This window comes from Nothoprocta perdicaria, unplaced genomic scaffold (genome assembly GCF_003342845.1).
Source record: "Nothoprocta perdicaria isolate Ctin4 unplaced genomic scaffold, notPer1 scaffold_103, whole genome shotgun sequence".
Lineage (NCBI taxonomy): Eukaryota > Metazoa > Chordata > Aves > Tinamiformes > Tinamidae > Nothoprocta > Nothoprocta perdicaria.
The window spans coordinates 887,156-915,050 of record NW_020454128.1 but is presented as its reverse complement, the minus strand read 5'-3'; the positions used below and the strand labels follow the sequence as shown (position 1 = coordinate 915,050).

Sequence of the window (27,895 nt, the reverse complement as noted above, 5' to 3'; positions counted from 1 at the left end):
AGGAAATCACGGCGCGGGAAACCTCGCTTCTTTAAATAGTGGGGAGGGAGGCCAGGCCACCCTATCGGGTGGACACCTTGTTATTTGTGAGTCCGCTGAAGTGATCGAACTTCTGTTCCGTCTCCTCGCTGAAGGAGCCGCCTGCGGAGGTGACAGAGGCCGCGTCGGCGACGGCAAAGCCAGCGCGCGGCCCGAGGCGCAGAGCGAGGGGCAGCGGAGCTAATGGGAGCGTTAATTAAAGCCTGGCACGATTGGATCAGCCGGGAGCCTGCAGGACACGGGCTCGCCTGCACACCCTCCTTGATCTCCCACCTAAGCTGCCTTGCTAAAGCTGCTGCATTTACCCGAACAACCCCGTGAAACGGGTTCCTCCTTGGGGCCGTGGTGCCAGGGGGGTCCCGCTACTCTCTGCTTATCCAGGACCCAACCTTTACTTGGGGGAGAGACCATAAAGCCGAACGTGGGGGTTTTGAAGTAGAGGTATTTTGGCTAGTATTTGGTATTAGGCTCAGCTGGAGTGTCAGTGCAGTGCTTGCTCATCCGACTGAAGTGGGTTTGGCCTTCCTGAACTAGGTCCCGCAGCTCTAGTGTGACACATAAGACAAGTATTTTCTTGAGAAAAAGCAACAAGCTAATGAGAAAAAGCAGTGGTTACGTGGACACTTTTTTTTTTCAGGAAAAACACTTCTTGAAGAACTTCAGCCAGTTCTGGAGATGAGTCCTTATGGCTTTAACAGCAGCTGCCTACCTACAACCGACCTAATCATTTCTTTTCCTTAGAGAACAGAAATTCCTCTTCAAAACCCCCAAATGTATTCTCATTTTAAATTGCTCCTGACAATTGACTATTAAAAATCATAGTCTTGGCTTTGAAAACTCTAAGGCAAAGTAACCGAGATAAGATTTAGATATATTTAAGAAAATAATAATAATTCAGCTGTTTTCCCTCCTATCCAAGTAACAGCAGAGGGCTCTTCTCCACTGGCCTGCTTTGCATGTCACTATTCTTGTTTGCTTTTCAAGGAAAAAGAAGCTTTTGGGACTTAAGAGGGCAGTCCCAGCTTGGTAATAACTCCAGTCTGAGGACTCGAGGCTTGGTATCTGCCTGGGCTTACCCCAGATTTGAGGGAAATGGGGCAGTTTGGTCCTTGCACAGGCAGCCGTGGCCCCGGGCGGTCGTTTCTCTTACCTATGTGGCAGTTGTACATCCAGATGCGCTGCCCGTCGTACCGGCACCTGCATTTCATCACGTTGTTCGAGTAGTCGGATTCGGCGACTTCGTAGTTTGGGTTGATGACAACCTTGGGAGTGATGGAGAAACACCATGGGGAGTTACTTACAAGGGGATTGGAGATGCCACTTAGGAGCCTGGTGGACACAGACACGGTGTTTTGCTTACATCAGAATACTTTCTTTTTAGAAAAAAAAAACCACTTTGCAAGTAGGCAGGAGCTACTTGCTTGAAGACGGATCATGAGGATACCTTTCCTCCCCTCAAAAAAACTTCTTTACATTTCACAAGAGAGGAGAGAAGACGAAAACAAATCTCCTTCCCCTCACTCTGCCGTTTAGGAGGCCAGTTTTAGAAGCGCAGCATTCCCCCACTCCTCCCGCTCGCCCAGACTAAGCGCAGTCTTGGCTTCTCAGGCAAACCAGAGCAACGCTGATTAATCCCCAGGTGAAGGCAGCGTTGCTTACAAACAGCTAGAAAGCCTCGGAGCAGCCAAGAGCAGGCTGCTGTGCACGTGTGTAACGGGACACGGGGTGTGTTGTTAGTACTCTCTGCACCTGGATTGCCTAGGACTCTCGTGTGGTTGTTGGCCCTGATTTTGCGCTTGGGGAGGTATGATACCTGCTAACACGTTGCTGGGCTGTTAGGTAATTATTCATCCACTAGGTACCCAGGGGATATAAGCGCTGTATAAGCAGTGGTTTGCGGTACTGTAGGAGATAGGCAAATAAACCAGTTAGGTCCATTCCTGCTGAGCCTAGCAGCTAAGGTAAAAGCAGTGGCAGTGCCTCCTGCCCTCTTTTTGCTCTCTTACCTGGAAGAGGTAATCGCCGGGTGGGGTGTCGGTGATATCGATCCACTGGCAGTCGATGTCGTGCCGATACACGTCCCAGCATCCCACCGTGATGCCTTGTTCACCAAAATTGGCGCATTCGTACTGTTTCTGCACGTCTGAGCAACGAGAGCGACAAGCAGCAAGCGTGAGATTCTCCGTCAGCGGGGCTGGTTGTTTCCCCTTGTGCCTCAGCCCGTGAGAGGCAGAACAAGTTGTGTGTCTCCCATAGCCAGGGAGAAGCTGGAGCGCGACGGGCCTGCCTGCTGCAACACACCGGTTAAATGCGTGGGAAAAGCTGCTGCCTTGCACCTGGGTGCTGCCTTGTGCCTATCCCGGTGCAAGGTTGGAAATTTCTCATTTTATAGGAAATAGAAAATACACCCAGGCTTTCACGGCAGCTCGCAGTGTCTCAGTCCTGTGACCCGCACAGGGACAACCGGGAATTGCCAGCGAACTTACCTGCTTCGCACTCGGTGTCCTCGAGGCAGAAGCTGGCCTTGTGTCCCTCGGCTATCTTGGTCCCGTTGAGGTTCAGGAGGTCGTAGTGGGTGAAAACCTCCATGCTGTGGTAATGCCTGCGGGACACGGCAGGACACAGGGCGTGAAGGACGTGGGCCACCGCTTTGGGTGCCCGGCGGCCACTCAAGCAGCCCCATCCCTCAGAAGTGGCCCCGACATCCCCGCTGCCTTCGTGCTGGCTCCAGCCCGGCTATTTGCTTAGATAACAAGTGCTAAAGCTGCTCCGGGAGAGCGTCTCGCTGCACCTTGGTGTCTTCCAGGACAATATTTCACCTGCTCTTTAACCACAGGTGCAAACCAGCGGAATTCACCCAGATGAGGAACCGGGCTGCAGGAAGAGCAGCGAGTGTGCAGGTCTCTGCTCGAGCCCGTTCTGGGGACGCCCGTGTGCCGGCTCAGCGCACAGAGCTCTGAAGAGAGGCAGCAGAGCCCAGTTCGGAGGCCGTCACTGAAGTGTTTTCAAAGAGGAAAATAACAGAGAGGCAGGACCCGAGTCTCTTCCAGCTGTAAAAATAATCACGGCTTAAAAGCTTCTGACGGCCACTATTGCTGCCCCGCTCCACACGAGTATCCACGGATAAAGGCAGGAAGGAGGGGAGGAATTTCTCCCTCTGGAGAATAGGTTTCTTTCCACCTCCCACTGCCTTTTTCCTAACCAAAAAAATAAATTGCCCCCTGCCAGAAGTTAATCACTTCTCACCCCCTGCAAAGGGTCTTTCCCCTTTTTGCTCTGCTTCCACATCCAAAACCTGCTGAACAGAAGCTCCCACCCATGGGGTGAGTGGTGAGGAGGGAAGTGCCTTTGGCTTTGAAACCGTCTCATTTGGCTGCCTGCGCTGAAAGCTGAGTCTGACTCAGATTCTGAAATATGTCTGAATCATTAGAGGAGGTGTTTACATTCTGATGTTTACAGACTGGAAAGATTGAAGAGGAATTGAGTTCATCCTCCTCCATATAAACAGAATCCATCCTGGAGCGCACAGATGGCTCCTGGCCCCTTCCCAAGCCTCTCCTCGTCTCACCTCACTCGAGCGGTCGCTCCCTGTGCCCTCCTTTTCAACCAGCCGGATAAATCCTTGCGGTGCCACGCGCCCCGCTAGCCCCTTCCCAGCAGGATGGACACGTAACAGGTCCTGCGATTCCTGCTCCCGTTAATGCACCGTTTCCTACTTGTTCTCATTTTTCTGAGTTACGGCTCAGCTTGCATGGACTGCAGCAGGGCCAAGCAGAGCGGGCTGCAAGGCTGGCGCATGGTGCTGGACTTCCCTGCTCAGCCTGGCACCCTCGGGGACCGCCGGGGTTGAGAATTTCTTGCCCTAGGTGTTTTTGCAAGGTGCAAATCTTCGGGCAGTGGCAAGGCAGGAGCTGCATGCTGTGAGTTACTTAGCTCCCTGTCACCCCAAATTAAAGGAAATCAACACTGCAATAAGCTGTCATTGCAGAGCCAAAGCACCTAGGTGGCTTGTTTCCAGCTCCCCTGGTTTACTTTGGCTGAAGCCGTTAGCTTCCCCCTGAAAAAAATGTATTTTGAGGGTTGACTCTCCAATCTGTCAAGAATAAACACAAAACTCCCAGCTGTCTGGGCTATATGCGGAGCTGAGAAGTGTTTTGGGAAAATGCAGGATGGATGGTGTGTTCCCGATCCCTTCCCCAGGTGAGGGGAGTAGCCCAGACGGCCGTATCGCTCCTGCGCACACAGGGACAACACATCCCGCGTTCATCCATAGAAACACTATGGTTGGAAAAGACCTTCCAGTTCTTTGAGTCCAGCTGTAAGCCCTTCATGCATGCATGCACGCATCCATCCATGCATGCATCCATCCATCCATACATGCATCCATGCATGCATCCAGCCGCCGGTCCCCACCTGTGACAGTCGTGCCAGACCCAGGCGTGGCGGCCGTTCTTGGGGCGGAAATCGGACTGCCCGTTGTTGTGGATCTGGGAGGAGAAGCGCAGCAGGCGCCGGTAGCCCGAGGTGAGGGACGTGTTGACAGCCGAGCTGGCCAGGCAGTTCTCCTCGAGCGCGCACTGCAGCATGAACATGGGCCGGTCCTCCAGGTAGGCCGTCTGCTCCACCAGCTCCGCGTTGAGCACCAGGTCCGGGGCGGCTGCCGGTGGGAAGGGAGGCTTCGCGTGGACTCATGGCCAGCAGAAAACAACACACCCCGAGGGCTTGCCGAGACGGAGCCCCGTCACGCCGCGCGTGGGACGTGTCCACCCCGGTCCTCCCACACACCAGCGGCCAAACGCGTCCGCCAACGGGAACCTGGAGCTACTCACTCTCCGAGCAGGACACGCCGGCGCCAAAGCGGCCACCTCCTCTGGGGCAGGAGACGTCGGCGCCGTCGTGACGGCAGTGCGCCAGCGACATCTCCGTCCCCGAGCACTTGACGCCGCTCATGACCACGCTGTCGGCGCTGACGTCTCCGTGCCAGTACCAGGTTTCCTGGCCGGGAGGGCAGAAAGAGGCACGTCATGCACCAGCAGCGGGCTCCTGGGGGAACATTCCTGCCCGTGCAACTTGTGCTCTTGCTCCAGAGCAGCTGGAGGCACCAGCCCACACTCCCGAGGAAAAGGATCTTGCAAAGGATGCCGGTGCCCAAGTTAACTCTTGCATCCTGCACCGCTCACACGGGACCGTTCTAAATCAGGCGGTGCCGTTAGGTGATGCCCAGCAATTAAACAGGATCTGCCCTGCGGCGAACGACAGGGAAACAGGCTCTGCTGTGTCTGCTATTCCAGGAGGTACCACGCTCAAAAGCGGGACCTGGGCCCTGAATACCTGGGGAATTTGGACCCCTACAAAGCACCAAGGGAGCACACTAACCCCCTGAACAGAGCTGCAGCTGCAAGGGCAGCGAGAAGGGATGGGAAGGAAGAAAGAGAAAATACTCTCACGGGTGTGTGAGTGTGCTTAGTGCCATTTCCAGGAAAAGAAAGCCCATCTGCGCCACCACTTGCATCGCGCGGGGCTGTCTGCAGCCCCGTTCGCAGCGCTCCGCGCGCGCACACAGCCTGCCCTGTTCTGCACAGTGCAGCTTTATGCTCACGGAGCCGGCGCAGCCCGCACACGCATAAGGGCCTTTTCTGTTCCCAAAACCAGCGGCCGGGGCTAAAGGAAAAACCGTCTTGTGTCTCGCTGGGCTCTCGGGGCTGCGCCAAGAGCGCCGGGCGGCTGCAAAGCCGCGCTCGTGGGCCGGGGCTCTCAGCTCTGCCTACGTGGGCGAAGCCGCCGCAGGAACCGCCAAGCCGCTTGTGCGCAGCGGGGTGACCCCCTTGGCCACGCTGGAGCCCCCCGTTCCGCCCGGGGCCTCTCGTGCTTTCGGCGCAGCTCGCTCGGCTGCAAGGGGCTCCCCGGCGGCGCGCACGCGGCACCCACCTGGAAGGCATGGCTGGCGAAGCCCAGGCCCAGCTGCCGACACACCACCATGGCCTCCACGGTGCCCCAGTTCTCGCTGCACACCGTGCCCCAGCGCAGCGTCCCGTTGCGCTCGGCCAGCACCTCCACGCGGCCCTCGTAGGGGTTGCGGCCGCCGCTGAGCCGCAGCTGCGGGGCACAGCACGGGCATCAGCGGCTGCCCCCCAGGCACCCGTCGGTGTCCAAGGTGTCCAAGGCACCCGTTGGCCAAGCAGCGGCCAGGGTCTCGGCTCCCGAGGAGGCTCAAGGCGCTGCTCACCTGGTTCTGGAAGCCCATGGCCGGCACGTTGCATCTCACGGCAGCGTCTTCCTCGTGGTTGCAGCCCTGCGACGCCGTGTTGAACTTGCAGTCCGTGAGCGACTTCTCAAAGCCCGTGCAGTCAATCTCATTCAGATGAATCGGACCCATACCTTGAAGAAAGAACAAACCCCAAGAAAACAGCCCTTAATTTCTGCCTATACTGCTGTGCATACCGTGCATATACTATGCAAGGGAGAACAAATATCTGATAACAGTTTATTAATACCCTGTAGACATCTCATTATCTTCTAGCATTCAAAATGCTTAAAAAAAATCCAATGTTTTCTTGTACAAAACAGAAATTACAAAATTATTAGCATTATTAACTTTACCATTGAGAAATTCTTTCCAGTAGTCTCTGGGACTCAAACACACCAACAACCACGAAAAAGCCAAGTTTCCACTGTTGCATAACTGCAAAGTTGCAGGGATTTTTACATTCTGACCTTCTGGATGGGTCCGCACAGCAGCAACCTGCTCCTGATCAAGGCTGGACATTGAAATGGACAATCCATGTGCGGCCGCGTACGTCAGGCTCCGGCAACCCAAAGCACACAAGGGCTGAGAGCGGCTGCGATGGGTTAAGGCGGAGAGCAGCCTGAGGCGCGTCTCGAACGCGGGGCACGGCGAGCACAGACGCAGGGACGCGCCGGTCTAGAGAAACGTCCCCCTTTCACTGAGATGCCCAGCGTGGGTTTCGGGCTGGTGACGTTTGCCTTGGCGCTTGTGGCTATGGGAGCAAGGCCTGCGAGCCAGGCTGGGGTTTGCTAGGCTGGGGGATGAGCAGTTGCCATTTACCAGGGTTTGGCGTTTCAACCAGCTCCCAAACACAGGAAATCCAAAGGCAAACCAGGCTATAAACTGTCCAAACGGCCCTTGTGTTTATAACAAGCAAAATTAACATTTTGGACTTAAACTGGAGAGAGTTTGAAAATCGGATGCAGACCCTTTTTTGCCAGGAACATTCTAGTAATGCATTACACCACAATGCACATCTAGAAAACGTTTAAACAGGAGAAGTAGAGTGCAGAGGACATGATAACAACCAAGGAACTGCAATAACAGCTGCCTGGGGGGAAGGAAGGGTGAACTCATCATCAAACATCTTCCAGTGAGGACTCAATGGCTGCCCAAGTCCCCCGGTTCGCCTCAAGCCCCTGGACTCAAGCGACTGAAGAGCAGACAACAATTCCCCGGTTCCCCAAAAACCCACCCCAGCAGCAGCGCCAAACCACAAAGGGATTTGGGGAGCGGGACAGGGCACAAGGAAGCCACGAGGCCGCTGCCGTCCTCACCTTGCCCGAGCCTGGCGCCCGTTACGGCCTCCTTGGCGCTCCCGAAGCCCAGCTCGCGGCACACCACGCTGGCCGACACCAGGTTCCAGTTGTCGTCGCACACCGTTCCCCACTCGCCGTTTTTGAGCACCTCGACGCGCCCTTCGCCCGTGTTGGCGCCTCCTTTCAGCCTCACCAGCGGCTGCTGCAAGAGCCCGAGGGAAGCGGCGTTACCGCAGCTGCCCGGAGAGCGCGCGGTGCTAACAGGGCAGGCTCACACCGTGCCAAAATCCATGTGCCCTCTGCAGCAGAGCCATCAGAAACGCAGGGCTGGGCGGCAGGGGCAGCTCCATTCGTTTCTGTTAGGCTATTTCTCCTTTGAGGATGGTTCTGCTGGGGACTGCAGCTGCCCTGCAGGTTTTCTGCACCCGGGCGGTGCCGGGAGCCGTGCCGTGGGCATGGGAACACCGCGCGGATGCGCAGAGCCGGCGCGCTTCCCTCCTGAGGGCCATCCAACGCCTTCAGAAGTGGCCATCCAACGCCTGCACGAAGGCTCCAGGAATTACGTGGCAGCTCGTGCAGCCCAAGATCCGTTGGGATTTACAAGACCTTTCGCCTCCGAGGCCTGAACCCTGCAAGCTCTCGTGTGCAGACAGGACCGGGGTCCGGCCCCGGGACCCCGCTGCTCTCAGCACTTGGGGTGCTACCAGAGCGGTGTCCAAGGGTGCCGCCGGTGCCTTCTCGGGTGCAGGAGAGCCCCGGGTCGCAGCCACAGAGATACAGGGCTGGGGGCTGCAGCCGTCACCCTTAGCACCTTTAACACCCTGCTGAAGACCCCTAAATCTGAGGATTCTTATGCTACTGCGCAGGCCTCTCTTTGCTAGACTAAACAAACAGATTTTTCAGCCTTTCCTGCAGTTTTCCCAGCCTCTGGGGCTGTTTCTTTGGGGCGTTTCTTTGCAGCATGCACAGGAATAGCAGAAGCACCAGCCTATTTCCACCGCCTCTCTGCAGGAGACCCAGCGCAGCCGCGTTTAAGCGACAGCAAAGCAGCAAAGCCCAGGAGTAGCTGGGCGTGCATGAGCAAAACAGCTCAAACAAGTGCGACGAATGGATTTTTGCCCTAAATCCAGGGTTTTTGCCCTAAATGCAGGCTTTGCCTCCCGCCGCTCACCTCCTGCCTGAAGGCTTTTCGGAAGCCGCTGTGGCTGCTGGGGGCGAAGGCCCGGCCGGGCACGCAGCTGACCACGGCGGGCATGCCGTTGTCGCACGTGGCGTTCTTGGCGGCGCCCGCGTCGAGGTGGTTGCCCAGTTTGCAGCTGGAGATGTGCGCCTCGTTGCCGCCGCAGTCCATGGAGTAGGCCCAGTAGTGCTGCTTCCTTCTGCTCGCAAACATCCTGGGGGGAACCGAGAAGGAAAGGTAGTAAAATGCACCAGAGAGCGGTCAAGAGAGGGAAAAATCATCCTTTATGGAGCCAGGTTTCTCAGACTTGAGGCTGGGGTTAAATACAGCTGGGTTTGAGCTTGAGGTTAGGGTCAAATACAACCAGGTTTGAGCTAGAGCTGATGGTGCAGCGTGTGATGGGGAGCAGACACCCCGGGAGGGACGAGCACGGGGCAGGTCCAGCCTGGGCTCCATCTCACGGAGCAGGCAACACGTCCATCCCTGTGGTAGAACCTGTTGGACCCCAGCTGCATCAGGTCGGAGCTGCCGAGGGAAACCAGCAGCAGAAAATAAAGGGGATGGGAAGAGCGGGAATTAAAGAGGAAGGGAAATGGAGGAGGGCGGCGGGCAGGAGGAGACGTCCCGGTCGCGGGGAGCTGCTCGGAGCGGAGCGGCTGCGCGGGGGATGCTGTGCACGGGCCAGCCCTGAGCTCACCCTGCAGAGCTGCCGAGGCAGCAGCAGCTGCTGGAGATCAGCAGCCCTGGGTAAGCTGAGAAGAGCGGCCCGGAAAGACCCACCTCCTGTCCCACGTGAGGGCTGCAGGCAGAAACGCCGCGAAATCCCCTGGAATTTTGAACACAGTGAGCACCCCCGTCACCGACCCGAGTCGAGGGCAGTCGGGCTCAGAGGCATTGGGAAGAGCTTCACAGCTCCACTCGGAACCTGAAGGCTTTGGGCTCGTCAGGGCTGATGGACCTTCACCATATGAGCTCTTAAAGAAGCCCAGGGGCTTGGAGAAGCGTCCAAAGGTTCAGCTGGGCAGCCTTGCTAGGGAAAGGGTGTCCAGATGACTGCAGGACCAGGCAGACACGTTTGTTAGAGGAGAGCAGAAAATAAATCCTTTCACATTTACATTGGGAAAATACATCCACGCCACCCTGGGAGGTGGATGTATGGATGCACGCATGCATCCATGGATGCATCCATCCATGCATCCTATGCTGGCGCTGGGAGAAGCTGCAGGAGCCGCAGAGCTCGGGTGTTCTTGGGGGAAGCACAAGCTGTGGGAAGACCCAAGGAGGCATCAGGTCCCTCTGTGCCTTGGCAGCTCGGGTGAGACCCGCGCTCCTCCCGTCGGCCGAGAGCCCTGAACCCAGCTCCTTGCCCAGCCAAGCGGGGCTTTGCGGGAGGACTCAGCCAGCAGCTCTTCTTATATAAGAGCAGCTTTGAAGAACGAACAAGAGCGTGGAAACAGCTCGGAGCTGCTGCGTTTCCTAACATAAATCGTGCTGTCAAGCGCCGAGTCTAAGTTACGCTCCGGAATAAAGCCCTGGCGCGGGGCCAGCAATGAACTAAGTTGTTTTCTTTCGAGTGAGATCCATCTGCAAACCATTTGGTGCAGCCCCAGATCGGGCACCTCTGTGTGGGAATCCGCCGCATGGAGAGGGGGAACGCGGCTACGGAAGGGGCACGAGAGCCTGGAAGGAGCTCCCCAAACCGCCCCTCTGACCGGGTTTTGGTCAGGAGAGGTGCAAACAAAAGCTCCAACTCCCTTCCCTTCAATAAAATGACATCTTGTCTCATTCCAGCTGGGGAAAATATTCCACACGTTTTCCAGAGTATCTAGGAGCGAGATGAGCGGCTCGAGAGCGAAGGTGGGGAGGCATCGGGACCCTGGAGCCACGCGGGACCCTCCGGCTTCGGCCCTGCGGTCCCGAGCCGGAGACTCCCAGCTGGGCCTCCCTTTTTCCATCTCTCCCTGAACTCTTGTAAAAGACATGACAATTAGCAAGCACCCTTTGATTTAGGGCAGATGGCTCCAGCTGCAGGAGTTAATGCTTTTCTTGGAAACCCCGCAGCTGGAGAGGAAGCAGAAACATCCACTTTGTCTTCCTAGGGGTAATTTATCCTGCCTTCTAGCTCTGGTGCATGGATGGGAATCTCAGAGTCGGGGTTGAGGGAGACGTGCAGCACGGATGGGAGCAAACGCTCCGCTAACGGGTGTCCAGGGCAAGTCATGAGACGGCCTGGTCACTAGTACTAGGTCAGTGCTCATCTCCACGGGACGCCTGAAGGCAGAATTCCCGTTCGGTCGTTTATTTTATATTCTCTGTGCTGCTAAGTGGCTTTCCGCTATTCCAGCCCAAGGACCTCTTCAGTTGATCACAACCTCGCTAATGAGAGGAATGAAACGCAGCCAGTTGGTTGCAAGGGGAGCTTTCTGAAATAGCAATCGCAGGGGCCCAAAGGAGCAGACAGGAAAGCCACAACCCCTCCCTGGAGAATTCAGTTCTACCCCTGACCACTTGATGCTTTTCCACTCCGTAGGTCGCACAGCAAAGGAACAAGACGAATTTCAGCCTAAACCATTTTGCATCTGTTCTCGGATGTTGTTTCTAGGGAAACGTGCAGGAAGAAACACATCTGAGCCGAAGGCTGGTGACAGCAAGCCGAAAAGAAAAAGACTCCTGACTTTTAAGAAACATCAGGAGAGCAGCTTTGGGGTGCGTAAGCTGCACGAACGGCCACGGAGACTCCCTGTGGAGAAGTTCCCTTCACTTTAACGCGGTCTCCAAGCATCGGGTGAAGCAGCAGCTGTGAAGCCCAGCCTGCATGCTGGCGGCCCATTCCAGCCGTGCCTGCAGCGCAGCCCTGGGAGCAGCAGCGTGGACTTGGGACGGGCTTTAGTGCCCCACGTCCTGCAGCTGCGGGCTGAATGTCCCCATCTCCTACTATAGACCTAACCAATATTAAAATTGATACTGCAGTTGTTAAAATCGATACTGTGCTTGATCTTCATGCAGAAGGTGAGGATCAAGCCGTTCCCCCGCCTGCGCAAGGAAATGCTTGACATTTCAAATATTTACACCGGAGGAATATTTGATCCGAAGGAACAAAGCCGTCGATGGAGGCTTTTCTACCTTAAGGTCCCCAGGGTCATTTGACAATTTGCATTTTTGAACAAGGCCCCGAGTGTTCAGAGAAACGCGCCGGCGCCTTACCCAAAGCTCGGCTCTTACTTGTAGACCTTGGCGTTGTATTTCCTCTCGCTCGGAAAGCCGAACATGCCGCAGACGACGCGGGAGTTCTTCATGGTCCAGTGCGTGTCGCAGATCTGCTTCCAGGTGCCCCCTTCCTTCACCTCCACGTAGCCTTCCGTGACGGGCACCCGCTTGCGGTAGGTGGCCAGGATGGCGCGGATCCGTATGTCCTCCACTTGGATGTTCATGTTCTGCAAAGGGAGACACACGCGTGACGGGGCCTGCAAGGGCACCCCGTGATTTTGGAGGTGGGGAGCAGAGATCGGGGCGCTGGGGCCAGGGCTGGACGCAGATAAGAAGCAAGAGCAGCTTTAGCAAAAGTTATGGCAGGGAGGTGAGCAAACCCTTGCAGCTGGTTCGCGTTTTCCCCCTGCAAAAGACGGTGTTTTTCCTCATTTGAAAAGCAGTGTTATTTAACAAGTCACGATGCAGCGGATCTCCTTTGCTGCTGGAATTCATTGCAAGGATTTGAGGCCTGAACGAAGAGCAGCTGGGGTCGCTCGGCCCCGCGAGGGGGCTCGGCGCCCCGGGCATCCCCTGCGGGAGCCGCCGGCGAGTCACGGAGCTCGAATGGATTTCCCATTCGGAGCCTACGTGAGGAGCCTCGCAGGGAGCTGAGCCCAGAGCGAGGGCGGACTGGAAAATATCTGCTGTGGCAAGCAATTACAAAAGAGCTACTGAAAATTTTGTAACTTGCTTCCAAGAGAGCTTTTCTAGGCAAAAGTATATGAAGCCACGTGGTTTCCTCAGCAGTTACATCAGAACAGAGGAATTCTCCCCTCTCCTCCCTCAAATTCAACCCCTTGGAAAAGGGAAAAAAAAAAAAAAAAAACCCGGAGCTTTAAAGACACACGGGCCTCTGCGGAGCATTCCAGGCAACGGCAGGGAACGGTGCTGAAGTCTGGGAGGTGACAGCGGGATTTGCAGAGCCCTGCAGCGGGACGTGGCACGTCCATCCCCGCACACGTCAGCCACACAACCAACAGATCCCACTTGGACGGGGCGCTTGAAATGGCCCTGGAGAGACATGGAGAGCCAGCAGCGAAGGAGGACCCCTGCAACGGCCGCCGGGGAGGCGGCTGAGAGCGGGTGAAACGGCCTGGGTGGCTTTTTCCGCCTGCACCGGCGGGATATATCCACCCCAGGCACGTTTGCCACGTGCTGCTGTGCCACTCAGCCTCTCGGTGCGATGAAACATCTGCATCCTGAGGGCCAGTCTCAACCGTGAAGCTCTCCTGCGTCAGGGAACACCAGCCCCCGCGTCCCCTGCTGCCAGGCCGGGCGCTTGGGCAAGTCCTTTCCACCAGTTCTGACTGCCCTAGGTCGTCCTCATGGGTCGTTTTTACAGAAATTAAATACGGTGCAAGCTTGAACGGAGCTCTCAGAGCCAGCGCGACCCCTCACACACCGCAGGCTCCGGTGCCGAGGTCCCTGACACTTTTCTTCCCCAGAAACACTGATGTGCACACAAAGAAACCTCGCTCCAACCCGGGACTCTGCATGGATCCAACTCTTATGTCCCACTTTTTTCGTCTGCATTTGCCAAGAAAAGAAAATAAGCGAGCAAGCTAGCAAGAAATAAGTTATCATTGCATTCCCTCGTGGGTATTTCAGTGTTCGGATAGTTATAGCAGACCAGCACGCGCTGATATTTTCATGATCTGTCTGAGAACAAAACCCACCCGCATCCACTGCCCTTTCTGCTTGCAGAGGAAAGGGCTAGAGCAGAGTTAGTGATACAGAAACCCAAGGGTTTGCCCTGGCTGCCAACAACCACCGAAACGTCCGTCAGAAGAATTCAAAGGACTGTGGATCTCGGCTTTAGAGGGGATAATTAAAGAAAAAAGGGGTCAAAAATAGGATAACTGTAAAAAAAAAAAAAAAAAAAAAAAAAAAAAAAAGATAACATAGTTTTCCCAAAGAGAAAGGATCCCTAAAAGCTTTCTCCCAATTGCCCTTTACAGCTTGCTCTCACCGCATGGGGACTGTTCAGTAATGCAAATAGAGGCAGGGAAGTTTTACCTTCCAGCACTGAAGTGCGGAGCAGCAGGGTAATGACGAAAACAGACTCCACATAAAGAATCACAAGTAAATAATACATAATAGCTGAAGCAGACTTTTTGTTTAAATTGCCTTCCCCAATAATTTATGGGCATGTGGAGAGAAATGCCTGCGAGCAGCCCTCAGGTCAACAAGAAGAGGTTCCTGTCCTGCTTCACCCTGAACGCGGGCCTGGGTCCCCTAGCTGCAGCTTTGCTGTCTCGGGGGGCGCCTGTTCCTCCAGCCCCCGCCAGCTCCGCGAGGACGTGAGCATGCAAGAAATCCTAAGGATTTTTTCTCCCGCTCAAGTTAAACCTCGCGAGCCTCGGGAGGTGTGGAGAAGCCACAAGGCAAGCCAGAGGAGCAAGCAGGGCATGGGCAGCGGGGAGGAAGACACAGTGGCTCTGCAGGGACATTCAGCGCTCTGGCTCCCACGCCGGCTTCTCCCCGGAGCCACCTGTAAACCGGAGCGGAGCCAAAACAGGTTTGTGGTCTGAGCGCGCCGAGCTGCCGCTCCGTCCCGCGGCTGCCACGCGTCTCCCGGGGGATCCCGACTCATCCCTCCATCCCCGCCCTGTTTGCTCCGGCCTCTCGCTCCTGTTTCTGGGCCCTTTCTGCAACGGGGAGCGACGCTAAGCCCGGCGCACCTCATCTCACCGGGAAGGCTGCTCCTGCAAGGACCGCGCTTCTGCTCAACTCCTAACGTAGCAGATATGTGATTTTGGTTGGGACTGGCAGCATTACCACAATAAAAGATACTGAGAGAGAGAGAGAGGAGAGAAAGACGGAGAGAGAAAGAGTGAGAGAGAGAGGGAAAGAGAGAGAGAGGGAAAGAGAGAGAAGAGAGAGAGGAGAGAGGGAGAGGAGAGGGAGAGGAGAGAGAAAGAGAGAAAGAAGAGAGAGAGAGAAAGGGAGAGACAGAGAGAGAGAGAGAGAGAGAGAAGAGAGAAAGAAAAGGAGAGAGAAAGGGAGAGAGAGAGAGAAGGAGAGAGAAGAGGAGAGAAAGAGAGAGAGGAGACAGAGAGAGAAAGAGAAAGAAAGAGAGAGAAAGAGGGAGAGAAAAAAGAGAGAGAGAGAAAGAAGCATCAGACTATTCTGGGATGGGGCCATATTCTACCCGCTGCTGCTCCTTGGTGCCACAAGCCTCCTCGTGTGCAAGCCCCGCGCTGCATTTCCCTGCTGCCCGCTCCGAAGCGGACACGAAGGGCCCCGCAAGGCAGCCCCACGGCTGGCACTACGAGCCCCACAGATCCCGGCTGGGGCCTGGAAGGGGGTTGGTTTTGAGCTTTCACAAAAGGATTCCCGGCTCCGGAAGCTTTTGCATGGGCCTTGGCTGCTTTTGTTTCCACCCTCTGAAGCAAACGCTTCCCCGTGGCCTCGCAGCTGATTGCAAAACCGGACCCGGCTTCACCTTTGGTCATCTGCTTCGTGCTGGCGGGAGCGCTTGTGTCCACCCCGGAGCGTCGCCGCGACCTGCCAACAGCCCCACGGGTGGCCGAAGCGGAGGGGAGATCCCGCTCCGGGTCCCCCCCGGGCTTCCTCCGCGCCCGGACCGTGGGCTCTGGAGCTGCAGCAACAGGGTCTGCCTTGGTGCAGAGCCTCTCCGGAAAAGATGTCCCCGTTAGGACGTGCCCCCATTAACGTCCCGCGCTCGGAGGTGACATTAGCTAGGGCAGCCCGCAGCGCAGACTGCTCGCGAGCTGAAGATCCCAAGGGACGTCGTGGTGCTTTCGGCTGCCGGCAAAGAAACGCGCACGGAGCCTCCCTCAGCCTGGCACAACCAGAGCCTTTGGGCTGCAGGCTTTGAAGCGAGATTCCTCCGCTCCACACACGCCCCGGGGGGAAGGACAGAAATAGCAGCCCACGCGGGGAGGCTTAACCAGGCCCCGTCTGGCCGCAGTCTAGTCTCAGGTACCTGAGCTATTTGGGAACACCAAATTCGATATATTTAGAGCACGTCCTATTTGAAGCGTGTGTGTGTGTGCATGCACACAGAGGAAGAGGGTGGACAACAAATATTTGGCCAAGGATGTTTTGGAGGATGAGATAAAAGACATAGCTACCGTGTATTTAGTAAGGGAACACGCGAAAAGCAGGAGCTGGTTCCCGGGGCCTTAGGATTTGCTGGCCAAGTGGTTGCAGGTGGGCTCGGGCGGTGTTTGCACAGCGCAAAGTGGCTGCACGCGCCGTTGGGAAGGCAGGGTCCGCATTCCCCGCTCTCGGCATTAAATCATTCCCGTTTCCGAGCTGCTGGCATCCGGCAAAGCCTTAGGAAAACATTCCGGACCGAGCCGCGCTTACGCCGCCGCGCCGGCTCCGTGCGAGCGAGCCTTGGAGCTGCCGCGCCAGCGCCACGCCGGCCCTCGCGGACCGCAGGACGGTCACCCAGCTCCTGCTCTGCGCCTTGGCGGCTTCCCCGCTGCGTCTGCCAATGTGCTGCAGGGTTTGCAGGGGCGAAAGCGCAGCGGGAGCTCCCGTGGGTGCCCACCGAGTGCCCGTCGCTCTGGCTAAGGCAGCAGGTTCCGTTATTGTGCTCACAGAGCTTGAAACCCTGCAGTTCCATATGTGTTTTTAGGAGTTACTGCCTGTCCCTCTCAAGCTCCACAGCAAGGCCAGCAGGCAGAGAGCTTCCCTATTCCCAGATGGGCTCCAAGCCGTCCAAAGCAAGGCCCTGCACTCTCCATCAGCCCTCTAAAAGGCCTCTGTGCCATTACAGCCCCCACGCAAACCAAGCAAAGAGTGCTTTTCTTGCAAACCAAGCAAAGAGTGCTTTTCTTGCTAGAAAAGGTGAGCAGCCTCTGGTGTTTGCACAGCCCCTGGGCAAAAGGGTACGGGCTGACGAAAGGGCTGCCCTGCCACGCGCATTCATCTCCCTCCAAGAACTAATCCTGCGAACAAAGCCCAGGGCTAAAAGCTGCGCTGGCTGCGGAAAATATCAGGCAAAAAAAGGATGGGAGTTTCTTTGCCCTTTAGCAAGAGCCTGATGGATTTCAGACCTGTCCTAACCCCAGTCCTGCTAGGAGAGTTAACCTCCTCCTGCCTGGTTTCGAGCTTCTCCGCTGCTAAGTCATCCCTCAGCCCAGGCTGCAGCCTTCCCTTCTGGCCCTGTCTTGCACAGGGGCGAAATGTTGTCCCTTGTGCCTTGGAAAGGCACAGGGACCGGGACAGAAGTGACGTGACCCTCCAGCTATGAGCGGTGACGGCAAGAGGGCTGGCTGAGCGCGCACGTCTAAGCCAAATGGTTTATGGCGGTGGAAAAAATCCACCCTATACTACTTATCCCCAGCATTTCCAAACTGGGAAACAGAGGTATGTGCATCATCCAGTGAAAATAACCTCTGCTCGAGGGATATCATGTTGCTTTTAAGAGTAGGAACCCTTTGCCTGTCAGATTTTCAGGAAGCAAGGCGAGACTGAGCGAATGGCAATTTGCACAGCCCCTGGGAGCTGCTGAAATGAAGTCAGATGTTTTCATACACCCGCTGCTCTCGGCATTGAATCTTGGCAGCGCTTGAGACTCTAGCACGGAAGGGTCTTTAAGGCTCTTCCCAAGCGATGAACTGAAGGTGCCCTACCTGTCCCCAGCAGTGGGGAGATGGAAGCTCTCTATTTGGGGAATTGTAAGTGCAATGGGGCATCTTGGAAGTGCATTAAGCAGGCTGCCCAAAGCTGACAGCCCCCTGGGCGCCTGCAGAACGAGGCTGCTGCTCCTGCTGCACGTTGCACCCCGACACACCAGCGGGCCCCAACGGCAGCACTTGCTCCCGGGAGTCTTGCTGGCTGTAAAAACCAGCAGGTCCATTCGGGAAGCCTTACGGCTGCTGCTAATCGCTGTGGGAATGTGGCTTTAAAAGGTGCAATTTAGTGGAGAAGCTTTGTGAAGCATTTTAAGCCAGGTCTATTTTGAGTAAGGCCTGGGTTTAAAAGTATTGCAAGGGGAAACTGAAACGTCCCCCTTTGGAAATCTCAGTGGGAGATTAGTACTGGTTTAGCTTCGTCAGATTAATAGCAGAAGCCAGTGGAACTGGTGGAGAGACCTAACCACAGCATTGCTAGTCAGTCAAAAATTCCAGGCCACTCAATCCTTGATCTCATTCCAATGAGAAAACATCAGTCGGACAAGCTGTGGGCTACCCAGGAGCTTCCAAATCCATGATGTTTCCTCTGGTGAATGCAAAGCATGACAGGCACAATTCGCAGGCATGCCGAGAGGGCAAAGACTTCCAGCTCGCTTTCACACGAGCCTTTTGACCCCCCTGTTTTGATGACCCTCCGAGTAACCCCTCTCCTCATCTTGGACTCGAACTATGTCGCACCAGCTGCTAAGGAGATAAGGCAGCATTAGGGACAGGAGGGAAGTTGAGGAAGGGGGGCTGGAAGCATTTGACAGCGAGCTGTGACTGAGAAAATCTCCCCAATGGAATCTGAAAAATGTGCAGCACCTTTAGCCTCAACCCCGCTGCAATGCAACCGAGAGAAAGAAGCTTTCAGCTCCCGTTTACCTTCAAGGACCAGAGGAACAATCTGGGCTTTGTAAAAGTAGAAGCGGTCACCTGGTCCCGTTCGAGGGGTGTAGAAGCCCCAAACAGCAGTGGGGCAAGAAGGGCACGCGCGCTGCCGTGGGGATGCTTCCATCCACATCCCACTCCCCAGAGCTGCCAGGACACGAGGAATCCCGCTTATCCCTCCTTCGCCACGACTGCTGGCGACTCGTGCTGCTGCCATGAGACCTGCTGCAACCTCATGATTCAGCTTGCTCTCCATACGCGAGGTCTGCACACCCCCACGTTGGCCCTGCGTCTCCCAACACGCTCCACTTCTTAGGCCAAGCCCAGTGCTTAGCTAACGGAAAAGCAGAGCCCTCGGAAGCTTTTATGATTAATATCTGCAGCATCCCGGGGTAACGTGTCCCCTGTCTAGACGAAAGCGTCTTTTCTTCCAGCTGAGGACTCGCCGCGGCGGTGGGGAAGGCAGCGCCTGCCAAAGCCATCGCCGCTGTTCCATGAGCTCGCCTCGCACAAGGGCACCATTGACCCTTTGGGATCCCTCTGCAAGGCCTCCCGGCCCTCGTGGGCCAAGAAGAACCAGGTCAAGGCAAGCAAGGCTCTGCTCTCATCCCCTCCACCACATCCTTGCCCTTACAGAGCTCCTCCCAGCACCTCGGAGCGATGAAGAAAATGCAAAGATCCTTCCTAAGCTCCCCGAATAACATTGCTGTCAAGATCCTTTGTGTCAGCTCGCGAACAAAGCCAATGTTCAGCCGTGGAAACCACGCTGTGGTATGCGAGACATCCTGCATTCCCTTTCTGCCTAAATTAAGGCTTGTCCGTGGTTAGTGGAGAGGAACTTCTGGCAAAATTTTAACCCAGGGCAACCACTGAATTTGCACCCTGAAACACCACCGCATCCGAAACAAGGGAGGCTTCAGCCAAGCCACCACAAATACTTTCCACCTGAAAGCCGAAGGCACGAACACGTTTCTTCCTTGGAAGGCTTCATGCACAAGGCCTTTCCCTTCAGCATTGCCCTGGCTCTCGACCCTGCAGCAATCTAGCAAGCCTGGCTGGAAAGCGGCTCCCGCATCTCCAGCGGCTCCCGCATCTCCAGCGGCTCCCGCATCTCCAGCGGCTCCCGCATCTCCTGGCGTTTCCCCAGGAGGCCAAATCTCAGCCTAGCGGTTTGAGCCGCCGCTGCGGAGCCCACGTCCCCTTTGCTCCCTTGCGATGATTCATTTCCAGCTAATCCCCCATTCCCTTGGATATTCTCACTGAGGGATCCCAGCCACTTCGTCATAAACTCTGCAAACGTCTCCTCATATCTTTCCTGTAAATCTATCTGTTTTAGCCATGAGTCACCTCCAAATCCGACCTTCGTTGCTAGCCCCGCGCTGCTCAAATTGCTTCCTGCACCCAAGGGGAGGTGTCTGGGGAAAGAGAAGGCAGTAAATCCATGCTAAAAAAACACCAAAACCACCTAGGTCTTAGGTCCACGAATGCTACATATGTTCTGACCCTCTAAATTCATTCTTCAAAATACTAAATCAGTTTTCAATGGTGAAAAGTGATGCGTTTTCTCCTTACTGATTCCCATCCTGTCAAAAAAAAAAAAACCCTTTACATCTTTACTAGATAAATAACGCTGTGAGAAACTGAAATTCAGATCTGAATTTGCCAGCACCTAAAGGCATTGCAAGGAGTTTGCTTTAACCACAATGTACAGCCGAGATAACTGAGATAATGTCTGCGGTCCTGGGTTGGCAGCCCGCGGTTTTAGTGGCATTTACCTCTATCTGGTTAAGCAGCGAGTTGTCGAACTTGAAGCCGGGGATTCTCTTCTCGCTGCAGACCACGCCGACGTCCTCCGTGTGCTTGCAGTCCGTGACGCCCCAGCCGTTGGACGTGCAGGCTGCCAGGGTGCTCTCCTTGCCAGTGCAGTGCACGTTGTCCATCCAGATCCTCCCTGCGGAGCACACAAAGCAGCACTGAGATGCACGGAGATGCTGAGAACGGGTAGGAAAGCCACGGGGTGGTTGGCCTAATTAATGTGCTCCTCTGCACGGTCTTTTATCCTTTGCATATCCGCAGGATAACATGTCTTTTGGGCATGGAGGGCTGCCTGACCTCCAGATCCATCCCTCCAAGAAAAATGCGAGCTGTTTCCCTTGGCTGCGCCGCTTGTGCTAGCGGTGCCACCACGTGTGGCTGCTTAATGGGGAGCCCTCGCCGGGCTCCCCGAGCAGCAGGGCAGGAATCCCCGGCATCGGGGTCTACCCAGCGCCATCCTGGCGCAGGGATCGCTCCCTCCCGCTAAATCACGCGGCACCGTTTCCCATTCATTTGCAAGTGTCACAGCCTCTCTCTCCTCTACCCCCAGAGCCAAAATCCACAGGCTGGGACAACATTCAGGGTTTCCCGTTTCACTCGAGTCGCCGTTAAGGTCTGCTTGCTCTTTTATGGGCAGTTTTATAGGTGTGAGCACTAACGAGCGGTGCTAAGTAACAGAAAAGCAACACATTTGCTCCCGCTGCAGTGGAATTAATCCGGGTTCCAGCACGCCAGCCTTTAATCGCCAACGAAAAACTCCCGGTAGGCGAACATTTAGCTAAGAGCAGATCAAGCAAGACAATTAAATGCATCTATTGCGCTCAGAAAGAACACGCTCTCGTAGAGCTATGCCACACCAAGCAATAGGGCTTCAATTCTGCCCTGCTGCCTGTAAGAAACATTCAGCTTCCCAAAGCTTTGTTCAACATATAATAGGGTGCAAGATGTGCCGAGGCACAATTTCCAGGGCCGGGAGAGGAAGGGCATCTCTCTGGCGTTTCCTTACCTTCTCCCTTCCCGTACTTGGAGCTCGGGAGCCAGGACACGGCCTCCACGTAGCCCAGCTCCCTGCAGACCACGTGAGCCGCGTGGATGGAGAAGTCGTCGTCGCACACGGTGCCCCACTCGCCGCCGTAGAACACCTCCACGCGGCCCTCGTTGTGCTTCCTCTTCTGCCCCGCCAGGCGCAGCTGGATCTTGGGGACGTTCGCCGGCCGCGGAGGGGCCTCGTACGCCGGCGGGGGCGGCTCGGGGTACCCGGGGAGGTAGGGCCAGTGCTCGTACTGGGCAAAGCCCAGCGCGCTCAGCGAGGCCAGGAGCAGCGCCGGGAGACAGCGGTTGTGGTCAAACCCCAGGAATCCTCCCATTTTCCGTGCTCCCGGAGCCAAGGCCTCTGCTAGCGGCTGCCAGGCCGGGCAGGTAGGTCCCGTGCGGGCGTCCTGCAAGGGAAAGGAGGGATGAGTCAGGCGCGGGAACCTCGCGGGCTGCCTGCCTCTCGCTTCAGCGGGAGACAGAGCTACGCGGCCAGTGCCGCCTGCAAAGACACAGCGCCAGGGGAGAGGTATTTTGTGCAGGGGAAGAACAAATTGAACAAAAAAAAATACCCACAAAAACCATTTGCAAGTTGGGCCGACTTGCCAAATGGTTTTGCCTGGAAAGTCTTTCTTTCTAAGGCGAGACTCCCTGAGTCGCAAGTGTTGGCAGCAGGATTTTCCTGCTGCTCTGGAAATCACTGGTCCAGAGTCTCTTTGGCCAACTGGGGTTCACATCCCACCGGGATAGGGCTGAGCCTTGTTGCTCTCTGGCAAGGGAGCCAAATTTCTTATCTAAACCATGCAAAAGCCAAAGGAAAAGGAGCTGTATTTTAACCTGGGTTTATATGGAAGTCTGTTTTCCCAGGATATTAGGTTCCCAGCCCATGGAGTGGGCAGGTTGCACATGGCAGGGTGAGCAACTGAAGGGTTTCCAAAGGAAGCAATGCCAGAGCGCAGCGGGAAACAGCTCCCCAGCTCTTTAGAGCCCCGTTATTTCCTGGCAGCCACCAAAGGGGAGGTAGGAAGAGATTTGGCTCTGAAAACAGATGTCTACAAGCAAAAACCTGCCGGTATTTTTGCTAAGTCCTGGCTATCCTGAAAAAGCGTCGAGATGACGACACAGACACGTGAAGGCAAGTGAGGTGCATTAAGCAGCTTTGCAAGGTAGGAAAGAGAGGCATCACCCCCCAAATTCATTTGAAATTCAGGAGACACAGCCTCAAAGCCAAGATCCAGATGAGCTCCAGCTCCCCAGAGACGAGGCTGCACGCCACCAACACCAGCAGAACGGGGCCAAATCCCCCCTCTGGGTTTGTTTTGCTTCCGATACTCCAGAAAACTCAATAATAAGCTAAGCAAGGATCCTCTGCGGAAGGAAAGGACCGGCAAAGAGTCGGCAACAGGCAGGTCAGCACCCTTTGCTTATCCCTCCCGTGCCAAGGCAAACACGGAGCCGCGGTGACGCTGCCGTCCGGGCTAGGAGGGGTCTCCCACCACCAAGGCCGAGGACGAGCTGGGAGCACCGCAGCTTTGGGCTGCTCCCGGGGCTTTTCCCAGGTCCTTTTCCATTTTCCTTTTGGGTTCAGCCAAAAGACACAAGGACCTGGGGAAACCACGCGGCAGCAGGATGTAATAGTTAGCAGCGTGCTAATTAACAAAGCAGACTTCAATCACTGTGAGATGCCAGAGCCTCAAAAGCAAAGAAAAACGGTGGGTTGGGCAAGGCGGGAGCCCCACGGTGGCTTTGCTTTCGCTCCCCCGACACTCGGAGACTTTGGGAACGGGGCACGAGCAGGAAAACCAGCATTTCCCACAGAGCTTCCTGAAAAGCGGCGCAGGGAGAAGATTCCTGGAGAGCCCATTGCTTGGCATGGGGAAGCTGGACGGGCAGGAGCTGCTTTAGGAGCCGCTTCGAGCTCGGCCCTGGACCTTCCCCATGGAGAAGGGCCGCTTTGCTGGTCAGCAAATCCTCTCCTCCCTTTGCAGGATTCTCCAGGGATCTCCCCCTTTAGGGGCCTCCACAAAAGGGAGTGGAAAATCTCCACAATTCCCCAGTTTGTGCCCCCTGGACGTGTTTTTTCCCCCAGGTCTCAAAGGTTCACATGCTGAACTGCTAAAGACAAATCTCAGCTTATATTCACAGGGCATTTCACTTATGCCCTTTACTTTAGGGCTCATTCTTCACCTTGTACCCTTCCTTTAACGGCCTCCGGACTCATTGCCGACATCAGCCTGGAAGTGCATGTTGTGGGCGCTCCATTCCAGAGGACAACGCATTAAAAACTGATTCACTAAATCCAATTCAATCCAGGAAAATACTGCAGGTCTGCTGGCTCCATCCCCTGCCTCAGGCTCTGAGATTACTGCCCATCTTTGCATTAACTTGTCATTTAAGGCATGCGCCTGCAAGCTGCTGACTCAGCCCCTGCCCGACTCCCGGCGCAACGATTCAGCTTCCAAATCCGATCGACCTTTTTTCTCTTCAGAGAAGCCACGAGGTGAAAGCAGCGGCACTCACCTCCCCGCATCGAAAGCCTGCTCCTACCAGCACGGATCCCCTTTCTGATTCCACCAATTAAACAGACAATAGATCAGCTCAGACGAGACGCGAGACACCGGCTCTCCAGCTCCGCTCCTTCTCCAGGCAGCAAAAGGAAAGGCTGGAGCAGTTGGTTTGAGCACTTTGTGCCTGCACAGCCAGCAACGCGGTGCTCAGCTTGCGCGACGTGGGCCTTCCTTCCACCCTTCCTTCCTTCCACCCATCCTTCCACCCTTCCTTGTTTTACGTGCAGCTCCCGTGTAGAACACCTAAGTGCTTTGCAGGCGGTTCACACGGTGCCGCACGCGGGAGCATCGCCTGGAACGAGTGTCCCAGGTGGGAATCAGCATTCACCTCTGCAACCTACAGCGGCAGCACGGCTAGGAAAGGACATTAGGAAGGGTTCACTCGGGAGGTGCAAACTTTGAGTCCTCGAAGGGAGCTGAAATGCTGCTGGGGACACCCAAAGCTTAAACCGAGGCTTGTTCGGTAAGCTGTATAGGAGTCAAAGCAGAGAAAGCTCCTAGGAGCTGCTAACTTACTGAAATACGTCCTGCGCGGAACAGCAGGCGGTTGAGAGCATTTGCCAGCTGAGCTGGAGGTAAATGTGCCCTGCTGCAACAGGGCGCTCTGTGAGGAGCAAGGAGAAAGGATGCCCAGGAACTCACACTGCTTGCCTTTACTTGCCAAGGAGATGATAACCGAGAGGAGAAACTGCAAAAGGCTAAAGATGCTAGTTAGGAAAGTAGGGAAACAAAAGCACTTTGAATTTCGTCTGCTACAGTGTTTACTGAAGTTACCCAACCACGGCCCCGCGCATCGTTGTTTGGGCTCCAACCCTGAGAAATACTCTACATATTCTGCGCTCCGAAGTTGTGTGCACGGAGGCTGCAGGTGCTGGCACCAGCACCTCGGTCCGTGTCCGCCTTGGCTGGACGCAGAGGCAGCAGCCGAAGGTTCCTTAGAGCTTCCAAAGCCAAGCCCTGCTCTCCCCCGAGAACTGCCTCAACTGACGTTTGCTGCAGTTTTAGCCCTTGGAGACACTGATTTACCTTAGAAAGATAAAACCTGCCCGTGGCTCAGGTGGACACACGCAGTATCTTCTCTCTGTGCCATAGTTCCGACTCAAATGTATTCAATTTTGGCATAAGAGGCTAATTTGCCTTATCTCCTCTGGTTGCCCAGTGATGAAGAGATAAATAGAGAGGTGAACCATGACAACGCTCAGGCTCCTGGCCAGCACCAGCTGGCTTTTGCACAGCCTTTGTGCTGCGCTCTTAATAGGAAACAGACTTGATTTCCAAATTTACTTCCAAGACAATTAAGCAGAAAAACAAAAGATTTTTTGGCCCTCGGTAGAATTCGGTTCTTGAGTTTACAGCCAGTGGATGTAATTCCGATGAGCACAAGCAGCAGCGGCATCGGGAGCATTGAGATTCGATTTCTCCTCAAGCTCACAAAATCATTTGCGGAATAAAGACCCTACGGAAAGGCACGAACAGCCGACACGCACGGACTAACAGCACCGAGGGGACAACCGGCCATTCTAACCAACCCCTGCCCACGTTATCCCGATGCTCAGTCACATTCCCAGTGCAGTCAGCCAACTCTGGACTCACATTGTTGAAAGGAATCTAGAGGACGTTACTGAGCGGGCACTTCCACGTCTCGGCTTAACCTGCGAGGAACAGCACTTCCAGCAGAACGCCTGTTTTTTCCATTAAATCACCCCGTTGACAAGAGCGGCATTGTCCTCTCCTGAGTCACCAAGGCTCCCTGCAGTTTTGGTGGTTTACCCAAACTCCTAAATTATCCGGAGGATTTTCCCGAAGGCCCCGTCTCTGCAATCCCACCCAGCCGGCGGAGAGCCCCGTATGGGTCTCAATGGGTTAGCAGACAGCTTTGAGCGCCAGCCTGAGCTTTAGCACCTCCTCACTGGAGCGTCAGACTTCACATTAACCAGCCCTTGGGAGGACACATTGAGCATCTCCATGAATGTCCAACCAAGCTCCTGTGACACTGGTTCCTGCAGCAGGACCCCGGCAGCACAGTCCACTAGAGATGTGGTTTCCTCTCTATGTGCTCTACTACTACAGCAACTCAGGCTCATTTTTTATGTTATGTGCTCTACGTGCTCTCCAGCTTCCGACTGAGGAAATTCCACCGCTGTGGGTGGTTCAGTAGAGATGCCATAGATACAGGTACAGATACTGGCAAGTAGAAACCCTAAAGCGAGTTATTTTCAGGTCCTGTTAGGCACACAGTTGAAAGCAAAGCAATGTCATCCTTCTAAGCCGATTATAGGGATGCTAATTAGAACTTATATCTGTGCAGCACAACACTTGTTCGAAGCTAAAGAGCAACAGTTAGTCTGGAAGGTGGTAATTACTTAGAGTTAGAACCGAGTCTGGGCTCGGTTTCATTGCAGAAAGCAGCAGTCCCACACTTCAGCGCCGCCGCTTCTTAGGCAGCCCTAAGCCGAGCACTCCCGTGATCATAGCATGAATGAAAACTGCCGTCGGGCTGGAGGCTGCTTTGCAGAAGCGCAGGGCATCACTTCAGATCCCAGGGAACTGAAGCACCGCAGCAGCAAGCCGTTTCTCCGCCAGGGACAGATCTCTCTCGCACTTTCTGCTGATGGGAAACATCTGCTCGGGAGCCCTTTGCTCTGGAGGAGCACTTCTATGCAGGGAGGATAATTTAAACTGCTGCTGAAGCTTAGCTGGTATCGTCTACACGATGTTTGCTGCAGCTCGCTGGTCTAAATCAAGCCTATGCTGATGAACTCGGAGCAGCCTCAGCTTGCAGGAGCTTGGCGCATCCTTTCTGCCCTGCTGGTACGTGGCTGACGGCGAGCAAAGGGAGAGGAATCCGCACATCCCCGTCACCCCGTCCTGCCAGAACCACATCCCCAGGGAGCAGGGAAAAACACGGGAATCGCCTACTGCCCTCTCAGCCCCAATTATCCCTAAACATATGCTTAGTAACATGCCGATGGGAGAGAAGGAAAGGATGTTGGAAGAGAAGAAGGAAAAAAGCGGGATCAGACTTGGAGCCCTGAAGCAGGAGAGGCTGAGAAAGGCAGCAGCGCTCTCCCCGGCCCCCTTTTCCCGGCAGGAAGAGGCTGCTCCCGGCGGGACCGCGTTTACCTTGGAGCTAGTCAGCGGTCGCAGCGCCGGGGGTGCCCTGGGTCCCGCTGCGCTTCATCCAGCTCCTTCTCCCGGGCCGTGCGAGCGCTCCCCGCGGCGCCGGAGAGAGCCCTGTCCGGGGACACCGCTGCCAGAGGCTGCCGCTTCCCGGCAAATTTCACTGGAGCGGGGCGAGCAAACCCCTCCCTAGAGCCGGCCCCTTCGGCCCGCGCCGGGCTCATATCACGGGCGGCTGTAACCCGAGAGCAGAGCGGGAGCAAAGCGAGAGCAAAGCGAGAGCAAAGCAGGAGCAAAGCGAGCGCAGAGCGAGCGCAAAGCAAGAGCAAAGCGAGAGCAAAGCGAGAGCAAAGCAGGAGCAAAGCGAGCGCAAAGCGAGCCCACAGCCGCGGCTGCTCCCCACAGTCTCACCCGACCACTGTGCAGGATTACATCCCCTCGCCGGGAAAGCGCGCAGGGTTTTAGGCCCCCGGCGCCAGGGCTTGTAACCGCGGCCTCCTCAGGCTCGCGCCTGTGCCTTATGCCCAACTTTGCTGAGCTCCGTGTCCCAGCTATCCGAGCACGTTGCACCCGGCTTAACCCTTCCCCAACCAGCAACTGCCTTTACCTCTCGAAACGCGCGGCTGGAGCGGGTCAAACCAAGGGAGATGCTTAAAAGAATCTCCCCTCTTTCAACCCAAATATAGAGGGGAAAAGAGGGGTAGAAAGAGACAACCCTCTGTCAACTCAGTGTCTTCTTGGCGCTTAAAAGAAGAGGTGTTGCAATGCAAGGCAACGTCCGCAGGTAGATGAAACAGCCTAGCAAA

General features: G+C 55.6%; 1 protein-coding gene across 1 annotated transcript; it reads right to left on the bottom strand.

Annotated features, from left to right (window-relative positions):
* Positions 1–61: 61 nt before the first annotated feature.
* LOXL2 (lysyl oxidase like 2) lies at positions 62–27,116 on the bottom strand. Its single transcript, XM_026043416.1, has 14 exons — positions 27,093–27,116; positions 21,377–21,809; positions 20,331–20,506; positions 11,987–12,198; positions 8,756–8,978; positions 7,603–7,786; positions 6,266–6,417; positions 5,968–6,135; positions 4,869–5,034; positions 4,453–4,696; positions 2,526–2,641; positions 2,046–2,182; positions 1,190–1,301; positions 62–141 (listed from the first exon to the last, which is right to left on the bottom strand). Exons 2-14 carry the CDS (start codon positions 21,735–21,737, stop codon positions 62–64), a joined length of 2,331 nt encoding a protein of 776 aa, XP_025899201.1. The 5' UTR covers positions 21,738–21,809; positions 27,093–27,116.
* Positions 27,117–27,895: the final 779 nt, after the last annotated feature.